The following is a 14,768-nucleotide window of genomic DNA, read 5'->3' as shown; positions in this document are numbered from 1 at the left end:
GTTATGTTATACGAACCTTCATCTTCAAGGTGAATCATCCACTCTCCAAGGTCTTCTACTTTTCATAGAGCTAAGTCCAAAGAGCTTCTCTAGCTCATCCCACTTGGCTTTGGTTGTGGTAATGTGGGAGCTTCTTGCTCGTTGCCAAGACCTATAGACCACTTATCCTTTCAAGCATTTCAAGATAAGTACAATGGATACCTCTCACACATAGCCATGAGCACTCTCACACCTACGAGTGTAGTGAGCTTACCTTTATGCCCAATTGAGTTGCCTCCTCCCTCAAGCTCTCCAGTAGCTCCATAATCCAAGGTGCAAGCTCAAGCGAGCTCGATCCTCAAGCTCCAAGCTCCAAGCTCCATTGCCATGGGCGAGACAAGAGAAGAGAAGAGAAGAGAAGAGAAAAAGAAGAAGAGAGGAGAAGATGGAGAGCTTCTCCACCATGGCTCTCACCCTCACACACTTGCTGCCTCACTCCTTCTCTCAAGCACAAACACAAGCAAGAATAAGAAGAGGAAGTCGAAGAGAGCTAGTTTTGACCACACATAAGAATGCTCTTCTTCATTAACTTTTTGCCTTTTTATACATACCCTTATCCCTTCCTTGGGCAACCATCCCCCTTTTTGATTCGGCCTTTATCCCTTCCTCTACTCTCTTGTCTTCTCCTTCCTATTAGCGTAGGCCTCAGCCTACACCTCTCATTCTTTACAATCTGCACAAGAGAGATCCCGGCACTCTTTTACAAAATGAATTACAATACACCCATCTCTTTTCTTGCTACAATATTCTATGCACTTATTATTATGTGCTTCATTTTACTTTTGAGGCTTTTCCTACTCTTTTTATGAGCTTGCCTCTCTCTTCTTTTTTTCTTACCTTGGGGCTATCTTCCATTTTTTACTTTTTAGGGTTCTTCTGTCTTGAACTTCCAAAGGTGTAACATTACCCCCTCCTAGCTGGGTGCCATCCCCATGGCACCTAATGGTATGGGCTGAATTTGCAAAGGACTGATGAGGAATGGTGCATGGGGTTGTTGAAAAGGTGGACCACATTGGACATGCTATGTGAAGTGAGTTCGAGAGGTTGTTGATGGCGAAGATAGATGGGCGGTCGACAAAGGCCTCCGTAGGTATTGGTTTGCAACATCATAGTACAATGTTCCTGAAAAAAGGGTGCACTTCCTAAGGGATCGTGCCTACCTTACCACGTAGTGCACTGTGCAAGTAATGGTGGAACTAGGGGATAGGTCAAGCCTAAGGTGTTGTCCCACACTTGAGGACCCAGTTCATGGAAATGAGGGTGTTGTAAGTGACTTAGGGAGATAGGTCTACCGATCATGTCCTTCTCTTGATGTGCCCTAAGTTGTGATGTGGGGAGGAAGCTAGGGTGGTCCCTAGGTGTAGTACTTGCAATGCTCGAACGTACAGATGGGTTGATTTCATTGTGGTGTTTCTTTTCTTTCCACTTATTTCCTTCTTGTCCTTCTTCTTTTACTTTTTTTTTTTGAATTATAAGGGAATCACATTAAGAAGCATCCCCTTGATGAGTGGGGGCCATGTTACGTCCTAGCTTGAGGGCTTTACTTAGGAATGTCCTACTCTGCAGATATCCCTTTAAGTTGGCTCTTACATTAAGTGGAGTGGATGACAAAAACCAGGTGGCTACACCCAGTAAATCTAGTGTCACTCATATCTTCTAAGAGGTTGATAGAAAATGCTGGCAAGAGACTAAGGAGATGCACAATCGCACAACTCAGCAACTAACAACTCTACAAGAGATCTATATGTTGCCTATCCAAATGTGAAGATTACCATAGGAGATGTACAAAATGATCGCCATTTCTTTGCATAGAACTCTTCATCATACCAAGTGATCGTAGGGCAACCATTTATTATTGTAGCATGGATGGAGACTAAAGTTCTGGATGATGATTTTGCTTATGCAAGAATCAAAAGCAAAGATAACAAAAGAGCAATGCAGTTTTTGACTGTCTATGTTAAGCATGTAAGAAACAAGGATACATTGAGGGATTACCCACTGCCTCCCAATGCCAAAGAGTTTCAAGAGCTGGGTTTTTACTAATAAGTACGACTATAATGCAAGACTACGATGGTACTGAGAGAATAAAGCTCTTGCCTATTGTTGTAGGTGAAGATGCCTTTACTTCAAGCTTTATAGAATTCTCAGTAGGTTTTGTGAAATTCCAACAAATTGAAGAAATGATACTTTGGGCTTCATAGGATTCTCCATGAAATTCCAAAGGATTGAAGAGATAAACAAAGCTTCTAGACAGTATATTTACAAGGTAGAAAAAAGTATGAAAGAGCACTATTTATTACAAGACGATGAGAGGATTGCATGATTATATGATGGGATATCTTTTATAGATATAGTTAGAGCACCTAGATTAGAAACTTATATACAGGTTAAAGGGTACAAATTAAATTGCTTTCTTTCTTTAGTCCTACTAGATTTATAGCACTTTCCTTTGTAATCTTGATCAACAGATTCCACTACAACTTTAATATGGTTGTAGATAGGATAAACCTAGCAAGTGTGCGCGTGCACACACACAGGACTAAGAAAGAAATATCATCAATTTAAACAAGTATAATACATAACTAATTATTAAGTGTATACCATCTTAAATCCCACTTAATTATCCAAAGAGTTATCTATCCAATACTACTTATCATGCATTTGGTGGTGATTTATCAACAAAAGATCTCACATTCAACAAGCTTTTGAAATATGATATGAAAACAAGTTGCATGGAAATTATTACTATCTATACAAGCTCCATTAGCCATTTCTTTGGCTAATTCCTTTTAGTTTAGAATATATTTTAAGCATGGCTAATTGCCTTTAGTTTAGAATATATTTTAAGCATGGCTAATTCATTTTAGTTCCGAGGATATTTTAACTTCAATGTGACTATAGTAACCCAAGTTTTAGGGATTTTTAATGTCTAATTTTTTTCTTAGATGAACATCTTCTTGATTGTTCATGTTAGAAACCTTAAACTTTTCCTTTTTGAACATCTTTATTATCACCTCCAATCCAATCTTATTAATTGCCCAACTAGTTTAGGGTAATTAGAAATTTGTTTACATGGTTTTTCTCTTACTTTCGATGTACCATTTTACTTGGTGCAACATTTCTTTTAAGCAAGCACCATCCACTTGCAACCCAAGTTCTTATTGAAATGTCCTAACATCAAGTTTCTTTTCTTGCCTTTAGGCCAAGCTTAGTTGACATTTTTTATGAACCTTAGTAATTATTTCTTTTGATTTTGTAAAATGTGTTAAGCCTAATATACATTATCTACTCAATTATGTAGCACTACATACCAGTAGCTTAATATTGTGATCCTTAAGGTCATTTTATGGCCTTTCCAAGGTTCTTGCTTGGAGTACTTAATGTTTTAGGAACCATTTGAATAGGATGGATGAAACGAATTTCTCTTTTCATTTATAGATCTTGTCTATTTAAGGATGTTACATATAAATAGCTTGATCACCTTTATTTTCACCCAACACTTTTCACAAACTTAACTCTTTCACTTGGAATTTTACATAGTAATTTTGTTTTTGTATCTTGCACTCTTTACTTGTGAAAGGACCATAGCCAATCTTTGGTTCTTGTTCGTCTCTTAACATCTAATGCTCTTACATGCATATTATTCTGTCTCTACTGTCTGCTTTTATCATTCAATGCGTTTCCATTTCCATTCGACATATTACTTCTTAGTTTAGGTCTTTTTCACATTGTATTACTAGAACTCCGACCCCTCTCGCTCCTCATCAAACCCTAGTCACCACTTTCTTGTGGGAGGACTATTGATACCAGTAAGCCAATCTCAAGCTCTTGTTTTCGAGGTTTCGCTCTTTTGGTAGGACTATGGATAGCCCTAAGCCAATCTTGAGCTCTTGTTTTTGGGCATGGCAAAAGGCTAGAACAATAAGAAAGACCCAAGTGGCAAGGAATGCTTCTTGTTATAGGGGCAAAAGGTAAGTTCATGAGATGTACTCAAATGGACTCTCTACCTAGTATGAGAGGCATCATTAAAAAGGATTTGTTCTTGCACTTTGTGTCCAAGAAAAGAATTTGCCTTCCCATTGCCTGGGTGAAGACAATGATCAACCTTTCTCCCTCTCACCACATTCAGTAGAATCTTCAAGTACTGCAGTAGCTGAATCTTCATCTGCTGAAGCAGCTCTAGGGCTGTCTTGGTCTCCTGCAAAGCATTGCATTTTGGCGGTAGTAGAACTGCAGGCTTCTCTAGAGCTGAAAACTGACAAGGATGGTGATGATAATGATGGCGCAGTGTCGTAAGTCAATTCCCCAAGTGGGTGATCGAACTTGCATACTGGTCCGTATCTGCACATGCCACATCGAATGTAGAAATTGCACAGTGGCTGTCCCTGCAGATCAAATCAGACTGGGTCACAGTGTGACAGAAGCACATAATTCCAGACACACGTTGTGAGATGTGCCTTCATACACTTGAATGGCACTCAACAAAGAAGGTCAGAGTGTCAGAAAAGCATCACGCAGCCATTTCATGTGCTGCTGCTTTACATATTTGAGTGCCATGCAAACAATGAAATTAGTCTTACTGGACGAAGTGGAAGCCCAATAGCATTGAGGTTGCCGGAGGTGAAAGAAGCAGTTCTATCTCTAGGATGATGAAATTTGCACGAGGAACCGAACTTGCAAGCCCCTGTTTTGAGGTAATAGTGACAGTCTGGCTCGCCAACTCTCTCTGGGAGGTCATTATCATGGGATGTTTCAGTGGTAACGGTGCTGCCATAGGACTGCCCGTAGAACTCTTGCATAGATCCTGATGAATTGTGTGTTAATGCCCTTGGACTGGCAGGAGGATTTGCTGATCTTGGAATCTGCCCTGTAATCTTTGTGAATGCAGCTGGACAAGCAGGACCCTGTATTGCCAGAAGAAAATTCAAAATCACAAGCAATACAGAGCATTAAAAGTTACTGCACTATTGAGAAAACTCAATCCAACAACACCTAGACTAACCCTGTGATGCATGAGTGTCAAAATATCTACTGCACCATTAACAAAGTTCAGTCCAACAGCACCTACATAAAGTTCAAATTCTTCCAGGTTGCCTTTTCAAGTCAAATAACTTGATAAACATTGAACGAGTTGTTTTTGCAGCAGGGGATACTTATGTTTATATATTGTCCTTGATCAAAGTCTGCGATCTTTCCTACTTTGAAAAACTCGGTTGTTCTTGTAGGGCGTCTGATGAGGATTGCAGTGCAATCAAGCTCTGCTGTCCATTCAGCTTGTGAGCTATATATCTGTGCATAGAAACAATGCCAGTTTGGCCCTTGCTTCACTCTCTTTAATAGATAATATTTACAAGAGAGGTGGCCCCTTGTGGGGTTTGTCTTACCTCAGGATAGGCATGAGAGAGAGAGAGAGAGAGAGAGAGAGTGAGTGTGTGTGTGTGTGTGTGTGTGTGTGTGTGTGTGTGTGTGTGTGTGTGAGAGAGAGAGAAAACACCCTACACTTTTTCCCAGCCTTAGGTCCAATGAGCAAGCAAATGTATCAACTCTTTTGATCATTCAGACCCTAAACAGCAGATGATCTTAGCTCGATAAAAGATCACTGTCATACACTATCCATGTAAGTTGAGCCCTCTAATGCCAGTAAATCGAGGCTAAATTTACCAATGATTACATGGAGGTGTTTCAACAAAACTACCAATTGTCCTACAATTGTTAAGTCCAGTGTATTGTCAATCAAGCGTGACACTGAGCATTTAACTAACTGTACCAAAGGTACACACTACAGCAGATAGGCAGCTAGAGCAAGAGGTTGAAGAATGAGTGCACTCAGTCTTGGTACCACGACAAAGAAATACCCGCCACCGTGCAAAGTAGTTAACATGACAGGCAAAATCCCATTACCCAACAGCATACTCAATGTCCTGTCAGAAAGCTGCCTCTGCTTATTGCCCCATGCTCAATAATAAGCAGTCCCATCTCCATTCGGTGTCCTCTCTCTGGCAGCTCATCTACAGTGATGCCGAAGCTGCATATGAACTGATTGGGTCAGTAGATTTTGCAGATTAAGTGACAGCATGCTTGAATTCAGAGACTAATTAATGCTGAAACATCAAGCATGCTTCTTGAACTTTTGACTACAGCAAGGCACTGAGTCTTTCATACTCTGTGACACCACGAATGACTCAAGTCACCTGATCTAGGTACAACATACCATAGCAAGACTCCTGAAATGTTATCAGGGTAATCTTTCACTGCTGCTGCAAAGGCAATAAAATGGAGAATCAAGCTCCTTGAGATTGAGTTTGAGGTAGAGTTAATTATGATATTTGATTCTGGGTGGAACTTTTCCACAGGTTTCAGGCTTTTCTGTTTAGAGGTGAAAATAAACATTGGTTTATCATTAATTGAGAAGTTTAAAGGAAGATGTTTACAGTCACCCTATCAGTATAAACATAGAAGTTATCTGATAGTTATCCACTGTTAAAACTTGACCCAAAGACACTTTGACATGCTTGTCACCTATTCTGGACAAAAGTGTTCCTGATTTGAGCTTGATTTCCAGCTTCTCAGCACAATAAAGACACAAGGGATGTGTTAACAGAATCAACCCCACAGATTTATTAACACAAAAACGCAACCTCCAGAAGGCATCTTGATTTCCAGAAATCACGGATAAGGATGTGAGGAAGGTCCTTGTTTAGACACTAGAGGTAGCAAAGACTGTATGACTTGGCAGTCATCATCTAGAATAGTCAACATCAAGGAAAGTTAACAAAGGATCCAATATCACTTGAACACCAAATTAGACATATTGCTGCAGCAGTGGCCGGGGACCCCGGCCCATGACTAATGCACTGCCATTATGTAGGAAATCATAAAATAGAAATGATGGAAAGAGTGAAAGGCAATTATTTAAAAGAGGAAGAGCACATTGTTGCAAATGCACATCCTGATTGAACTAGACGTCATTGGACAAGGCCCAAACAATTACACTTGGTTCTTGAACCTTTTATAGGTCTCAGCTATGGAATTTTAGCATGCCTAAGCTCAACATTCCTGCAGCAGCAATGGGACTTCCTGCAAGCAAGGCCCAATTTGCAAGGTGCTAAGTCAACTGATTGATAATATGAACTTCACAGAGAACACTTAAGACCATGTATGTGGAGTCTATGTGGTAGCATCCGTCAAGAGGTTAAAACTGGAAAAACTAGATTATTGACTGACTGAACATTATGGAGCAAGTGTGAAGATCACAGTGAGCATTACTTTGTAAGGAGTTGTCCACTGAGGGATAAGAAGTACTGGTCTGAAGCTTGCAGGAGTTGGTGCTCTGAATCCTGGCAGATATGAAGCACCAGCCATTATCCAGGTGGTTCCCCATCTGTCTGGACCTGTGCCAGCTTGCATTGCAGTCCCGGGTGGTGTGTACACTGAAGGGGAACTCTGCGTGGATGGCAAAGTGCTTGATGGTGCTCCAGGCTGTGGATGATGGAATTTGCACTTTAAGCCAAATCTGCATGACCCAGTACGAGTGTAATAGGTGCATTCTGGCTCACCCTGAAATCAGGAAAGAAAACATAGAGCTTCACAATACTATTTCAGCCATGATCTCATGAATAGAAATTAATAATGTGGGACACTTGAGAACTGCTCTACAGACCAAGCGCATGGGCAGTCCTGCAAGATTCAACAAAACTTCTTCCTTTGGCATGCCATCTTTGTTTGGCCAAGGATGATGAAATTTGCAAGCTGCTCCAAATTTGCAGGTTCCAGTTCTTAAGAAATACTATGGTTTACATAGTATTTGTTCCATTGACAATACAGCAAGAAACAATGGCCAATAAGCAGTGCTCAAGCAATTGAAATTCATCACGTCTGATATGTACGTATTTACATACAGGTACAGAAACAGCAAATCAGCAGCAAATATACCTGGCACTTGGGTTGCCCAATCTGTGCAGGAAACTCTTCAGTACTCATGGCTAACTTTGGAAGCCTCTGGCTTTAATTAGCAACCATCCTTGTGTCCTGTACATAAGCTTGTAATGCCACAAGAATAGTGAACAAGTGAACCATTTCCCATAATAACAGCTCTGGAGTTAAGCACGCTTGGGCCATGACATTACATTATATCACAAGAATGATAAATGAGAGAACAATTACCCTGAAAATGCTACAGTTGAGTGCGCTGGAGCTAGAACAGTTCTTTAAGCTTACAATGTCACATGAATGATCAATGTAAGGACAATATCTCATAACAACTCTGCAGTTAAGGACTCTCGGGCAAAGAATGGTAAATTGGGCTTATAATCACAAGAAGTTTAAGATAATTCTCATTATAATTCCCACATTGTGAATTATGACAACATCATGAGCTTTGGCGAGGGAGGGATCACATACCTAGCTAGAGACTGGTAGTCCCCCTGCCCCCAACTGCACCTAGCTAGCTGCGATGCCTCTCCAGCAGAAGCTTATCATGTAGAACACGATAGAGAAAAACAAGGAAAAAGAGCCCCTTTTCCCATACAGGAAAATGTCAAAAACTTCTTGTGAATGGCACAAGACTAATGAATAGGTGAACAATTCCATGAAAACTATGTAGTTAAGCATGCAAGGGCCAGAACAGTACTAGTATGGTTAACCTCCCGGGAAGTATTCAACACAATAATGTTTCTTGCTAACATACAGAGGAAGTTGTGACCATGAAGAACAACGAATCGGGTACGTGATTCTGGATTTGTTCGGCATCTACCGCGTTGCATAGCTCCTCTCTGCTTGTGAGTGGAAGGGAGATGGCCTGCTCCATGAAGAAAAGAGCTCATAGATAACTAAATTTTCAGGCAATTGTGTGCTCTATTCGATGCATGCCTTGCCCACATTGCTTACTAAGAAGCCACTCTGCTACTAATTAAATAGCTTCATGGAGGACTGGATGAGCAGGCAAAGAGCAAAAACGAGGTTCGGGCATGATTGAGATGAGTAACTTGGTCATTTGGGCCATAATTTTAGCTTATTAGCTGGCGATCATCATCAATGAACACCTCTCTCTCTCTCTCTCTCTCTCTCTCTCTCTCTCTCTCTGCGTACATTGGCACATTCTGCCATGGATTCTTCCTTAAGTTCCATCAATATAAAAAGCTGGAATGTTCCATTGAAGGCCCATGCAACGACAGTGGCATTGAGCATATCATTTGAATTATGCAATGATAATTCCCATAGTTTTACCTTGAGACAAGGAGCTATGGAGATGGTCGCCAATCGGTCAGCGAGCACTCTGAGAGAGAGAGAGAGCGAGAGAGAGAGAGCGAGAACAAATCCAGCAATGATGATGGCATATTTATGTTAGAACCTATAGTGAAACTCTAAGATGGCAAGAATATATTCCCTTATTCCTAATGAAAAGCCAACAAAGGTAACTCACTAAGACCCATGCCTTGTCACATAAATAAGGTGGTATCTAGCCTTAAGAGATGTAAGGCCAATGTCATGTGTGTAGTAATGTATATTGTACAGCGATTGAACCATGAGTTTCACTGTCTTGGTTGCTTGTGCACTAATGTTTGTCATGCTCAGGTAAATTTGGTCAAGCAAGATGTACTTCATTGTATCACAATATGTATTTCTAGAATTGCTTGGCAAAATTCAAAGTGGTTTATTGGTTGAAGAAATTGAGAAGCGCATCATACTTCCATTGTAGTCCCCCAACACAACATGGGTTGATCTTTTGGCAACTCTAGAGGGTAAAGGCATCAAGGTGCCCCACACTCATCTTCAATTTGCACATGGAGGGTGGTGAATGTCCAAGACTACAAGTATGCAATTGTTTGGCATAATAGAGAGTAGAGTAAGGCATTCAAGGTGCCCAGTACTCGTTTTCAAATTTGCACATGGAGGGCGTAAATGTTCAAGACTACAAGGATCTAGTTGTTTGGCAACATCTTCATGTATTAGCTCCCACTTTGTACATTGCAACTATGCCTTTTTTGCGAGTTTTTTGTATGCTCTTGGCTAGCCAATAAACAATTTCAAAACAATGATCCAAGTGGGTGCTGAAAATTCTCAAATAGTTCAACATTGATTGTAGTCACAATGTTCTGTTGTAGTGTATATGACTTATGGAGCAAACAATCTATGAGACCATCTTTCTCTTCTATCTCATTCAAGAAAGCATTGCCACTATGTGCATCAAAATTCATCTTCATTCTTCTCTTTCTTCCATTGTCAACTAGAGACACACCAATTATCTCCCAAAAGTGATAGATATCTTTTGACCCTTAAGTCACTCTACACATATCTTCTACTTTATTTATGCATATATAAGATATAGAATTAGCCTATGTCTATTTCTCAATACTCTCCCTCAAGCTTTGAATGAGCTTACATATACAATACTCCAACCGCACTTCTAAAGTACTCAAACTTATCTTTATCTAATGCTTTGGTAAAGATATTCGTAACTTGACTATTGGTTTTGACATGTACCAAGTCTATCTCTCCATCCATAACCTTTTCTCTAATGAAATGGTGGTGCATTTCAATATGCTTCGTCCTAGTATGGTAGACAAGGTTCTTTGCCAACATAATGCTGCTAATGTTATCACAATACACGATAATTCCACCATCTATCTCTATCCCTATATCACATAATAGTAATCTTAGCCATGCCTAGTTACATGTTGCCAATGTTATACCTCTGTACTCTACTTCTATATTAGACAAAGAAACTATGGATTGCTTCTTGCTACTCCAACTCACCATGACTAAACAAAATTAAAAAACATAACCAATGATGGATCTCCTATCCATGATACTTCTTGCCTAGTTTGCATCTATGTATCCAAACAATGTAGGCTTGATCCCTTTCTCATGGAATGAGCCAAAGCTAACCGTCTTCTTCACATATCTCAAGTCTCTCATCACTGCATCCAAATGTGACTTACATGGCTTTTGCATGAGCTGGCTTATCACTCCCATTGAATAACTCAAGTCCGAGCTTGTTATGGTTAGGTAGATCAAACTACTAACCATCTTTTGGAATATAGTAACACCCTCAACATATTGTCCATCATCCATCGTCTTTATGTTTCAATCCAATGGTGTATACATTGGCTTGCATATTGTCATCCCACACTTCTCTAACATCTCCTATGAGTATTATCTCTGCACTAACCAAACTCCATGTGGAGTATCAATTACTTCAATGCCCAAAAAGTACCTCCATAAACCAAGCCTATGCTTCACTTCAATAATTTCTCTTTCAAGAGTATTTGATGAGATCATCAACATAGATGACCACAACATCCATTCCATCCTCTATATATCTGACATAAAGTGAATAATTAGCTATGCTTTGCTGAAATCCCATGCTACATAAGAACATGCTAATCCTCTCATTCCAAGCTCTAAGTGCTTGATTCAATCCATACATAATGTAGACATTTAGGGTGTACATACCCTTTTGGTTGATCCATATATATTTCTTCTTCTAACCATTCAAGAAAGCATTTTTCACATCCATTTGATGTCATTTCTAGCCATAAATCAAAGCTAAGGCAATCACCAATCTCACTATAGTCATCTTAGCCATTGGGCTAAATGTCTCCTCATAGTCCTCCTCATAGTCCAATCTATATGTTTGTGTATAACCCTTTGCAACCAACCTTGCTTTGTATCTTTCCAATGAGCCATCCAATTTTCACTTGACTTTATACACCCACTTGCAACCGATTTCCTTCTTGCCATATGGCAACTCAATTGGATCCCAAGTCTTGCTCTTTGTCAATTCATCCATTTTCTCATCCATGGCTTCCTTCCAATCTTTGCTTCCAATTGCCTCTTTAAAGCAAGTAGGCTCTACATGCTAAACATAAGATACCATGTATGCATAATGCATCTTCATGAAGAAATTATATGTCACCCTATCAACTAGTTACCTCACTCTATTTGATCTCCTCAATTGAGGTGCACTAGATAGTGTCTTAACCATCGTTGCATGTGGTGGAATATACTTTCATGCACTCTTTATCCCTGGGGTTCTAACATGTCATATCCCAAACTCATCATCCATAGAGTGATCCTTAGAACTTTCACCCATAGGCTTCTTTCATTGTGCAACTTCTGCCTTCTTTTTTGCATTGCTCAACCTACCGCTCCAAGGACTATAACCACCATTTCTTTCTTCATGGACTTGAAAGGTCTAGAGATGTCCTCAATATGCTTATTTATTTGACCATTATTTGCTGCAATTTTCTTCCCATAACCATCATCATCAATGCTCTCATAAGTATGCATCTCAAACTATAGCTTTCAATCTATATCAGGACTCATACTAAATCTTACATCCCTCCTTACGTAGATCTTTTTAGTGACAGTATCATAGCATTTGTAACCCTTCTTCTCATGTGGATACCCAAGAAAAATGTATTTAATAGCCTTTTCCATATTGTTCCTCAAATCATTAAGTACATGAACTTAACATACCCAACCAAACATCCTAAGATATGCAACTATAGGTGTCCTTTTATACATCTTCTCATATAGAGACATGTGATGAGTCAAAGCTACATGTGGACTACCTCAATCCAATAAGTCAAGGACATGTGCATTTGATTCATCAACCCCCTTAAAACTTTCACAATAGTTATGTTCTTCCTTTTTGCAACACCGTTCTGATGTGGTGTATACTTGCATGTAACATGTCTTTTGATCCTATGGTCTCTGAAGTGGTAAGAGAACTCGTTTAACATATATTCTCCTCCATTATCTAATCTCAAGCATTGTATGTAGCTTACAAATTACTTTTCTATCATGGCTTGGAACTCCAAAAACTTTTCAAACACCTCACTTTTATGTTGCGAAAAGAATGCCCGTGTCATCTTGTTGAAATCATCCCAATAAAAGTGTTGTAGGACATGCATTTCCCACTTAAGGAAACATTTTGACATGGACCCCAAATATCCAAGTGTACCATTTCCAAAGGATAAGTGTTCACTCTCCCCCTCTTTGGAAATGGGAGTCTAGACTACTTGCCAAACTAGTGTAACATTGATGATCATAATTTATATAACCAAACTATGAAAGCCAATGAAAAATCTCTCTAGATTGCATCTATTTAAGCATTTTCACATTCACATGCCCAATCCTTCTATGACATATTTACCTTGTCCATGCCCAATCTCAACATACGTAGACCTTTGTATGATAGGAGTTCCTACATCCAATGGAAATAACCTACCTTTATTTTGACTAGGAGCTATGAGCATGCTAGGTTTCCCATTTCTAAGCTCCTCAATGAAGTAACCATACTTGTTGAACCTTACTTGTAGCCCTTGATCAGCCAACTGAATCTAAATTAGATACATATCAAACATCCCAAATCTTATTCTTTGTCCCATCTCTCTGGTAACCAAAGGAGCGCTGCAAATATGAGTTATTTTATGCAATGTATCATCTCCTGTAGTAGCAACCACATACTCTTCAATTTGCATTTTGTCCTTTCTATTGAGCCATTCTACACATTAGTGTGTCATATGGTTTGTTGCTCCTGAATCCAAAAATCAATCATCATCTCTAGGAGGATGCGCCATATTGCCAAGTACATGCTCCATAGCAAAGAAATGAGCTCTAGGTGATGAAGCACCTCTAGAACCATAGCCACCACCACTATATCCATGTGCATAGTGCCCAAACTGGGTTCTTCATTCACCTCTAAACACAGCATTTTACCTATGAAAGCACTTCCTCTCAGAGTGACCAAATTGTCCACAATAATGACATGTACCATCTATCTATGGACTAGAACGTTCTCTACCTCTAGAATAGGATCTCCCCTTGCCTCTATGCATAAAATCACCATGTCCAAAGGTGCTACAATATTGTTCAAATTATCATTTGCTATGCAAAACCTCTAAATGTTTCATGTGTTGGGTTAATTTTCAATTGATAGGGATAACGTCTTCATATATACATGGAATTTTATGAGAATAAACGTACTAGTGTTCAAAGGGTGTGGATTCTCTTATAAACCTTAGGGTTGAGAGTGGGTTGAGAGGAATAGACATACATAAGGAAAGCTAATGTAAGTCTTAACTTTAAGTCAAGTTAGCTTTAGAGCGTGCTTTTAATGCATACAACCAAAGAGAGGGTATTATGGAAAGAGGAGAGAGCTTTATGGACTAGGTGCTCATGCTTTTGTGAGAGAGAGCAAAATGCTTTATGAGGGTGTGGATTACATGATCCTAGGAGAACATCGCCATATGTTTTGGGAGAACAAGCATGCAAAATCAAGGTGCAACTAATAAGAAGCAACATCATCTTTGCCAATATGGCAAACTATTATTGGAGGCTAATAGGCACCATATTATTCATCTAAGCAAGAAACGTAGCAGTTCGTGTAACTAAACAATGAGTTTGAAACAACCATTTACCCAACGATTTAGACCTGATTGTGAAGGCACGATTGCATGTAGGTGGCAATGATGTTGCTTTCCTTCATGCAGTGGCATGTATGTAAACTTATTCTCAAAATCAAAAGTGATCGACTATAATCACAGGAGTTGATCAATACCAAGGTGTCAAAGTTTTAATTCAAATGGGAAGATGGTAGAAGCTCGAAGCCTACATGAAATGCACTACCTTCTTTGACAAGGCATGCCTTTCTGCATTGTTGTTTATATGCAAGAAGGCTAAAGAACTCTTATTTCAAGCCTAATGGGATCTTGTGATGAGAC

The 14,768-nt window shown here is 39.5% G+C and overlaps 1 protein-coding gene across 16 annotated transcripts; it reads right to left on the bottom strand.

Moving 5' to 3' along the window:
• Positions 1-3,422: 3,422 nt before the first annotated feature.
• LOC148041031 (zinc finger CCCH domain-containing protein 32-like) lies at positions 3,423-9,400 on the bottom strand. Of its 16 annotated transcripts, none has more exons than XM_087675716.1 (7): positions 8,669-9,249; positions 8,440-8,554; positions 7,972-8,067; positions 7,700-7,825; positions 7,306-7,596; positions 4,620-4,943; positions 3,426-4,424 (listed from the first exon to the last, which is right to left on the bottom strand). In XM_087675716.1, exons 3-7 carry the CDS (start codon positions 8,017-8,019, stop codon positions 4,140-4,142), a joined length of 1,074 nt encoding a protein of 357 aa, XP_087531842.1. In that variant the 5' UTR covers positions 8,020-8,067; positions 8,440-8,554; positions 8,669-9,249; the 3' UTR covers positions 3,426-4,139. The 16 variants fall into 16 exon arrangements, with proteins under 16 accessions (XP_087531906.1, XP_087531914.1, XP_087531886.1 ...); XM_087675701.1 differs by adding an exon at positions 9,265-9,354 and having other exon boundaries at positions 3,428-4,424; positions 7,972-8,554; positions 8,726-8,836; XM_087675733.1 differs by lacking the exons at positions 8,440-8,554; positions 8,669-9,249 and adding an exon at positions 9,265-9,337 and having other exon boundaries at positions 7,972-8,078.
• Between the last annotated feature and the right edge of the window lie 5,368 nt (positions 9,401-14,768).

Source organism: Lygodium microphyllum, chromosome 1 (genome assembly GCF_053477565.2).
Source record: "Lygodium microphyllum isolate KBCC chromosome 1, Lygodium_microphyllum_v1.1.10, whole genome shotgun sequence".
Taxonomy (NCBI): domain Eukaryota; kingdom Viridiplantae; phylum Streptophyta; class Polypodiopsida; order Schizaeales; family Lygodiaceae; genus Lygodium; species Lygodium microphyllum.
This window is presented reverse-complemented; position numbering and strand designations above follow the sequence as displayed.

Excerpts from the sequence above, each read along its gene's own strand:
- LOC148041031 (XM_087675725.1), bottom strand. The coding sequence starts at position 8,019 with ATGAGTACTGAAGAGTTTCCTGCACAGATTGGGCAACCCAAGTGCCAG. Across the intron at positions 7,826-7,971 it reads TTGGGCAACCCAAGTGCCAG|TATTTCTTAAGAACTGGAAC; the intron begins GTATATTTGCTG and ends TGTAAACCATAG. Across the intron at positions 4,944-7,305 it reads AGTGGACAACTCCTTACAAA|GGTCCTGCTTGTCCAGCTGC; the intron begins GTAATGCTCACT and ends CTGGCAATACAG.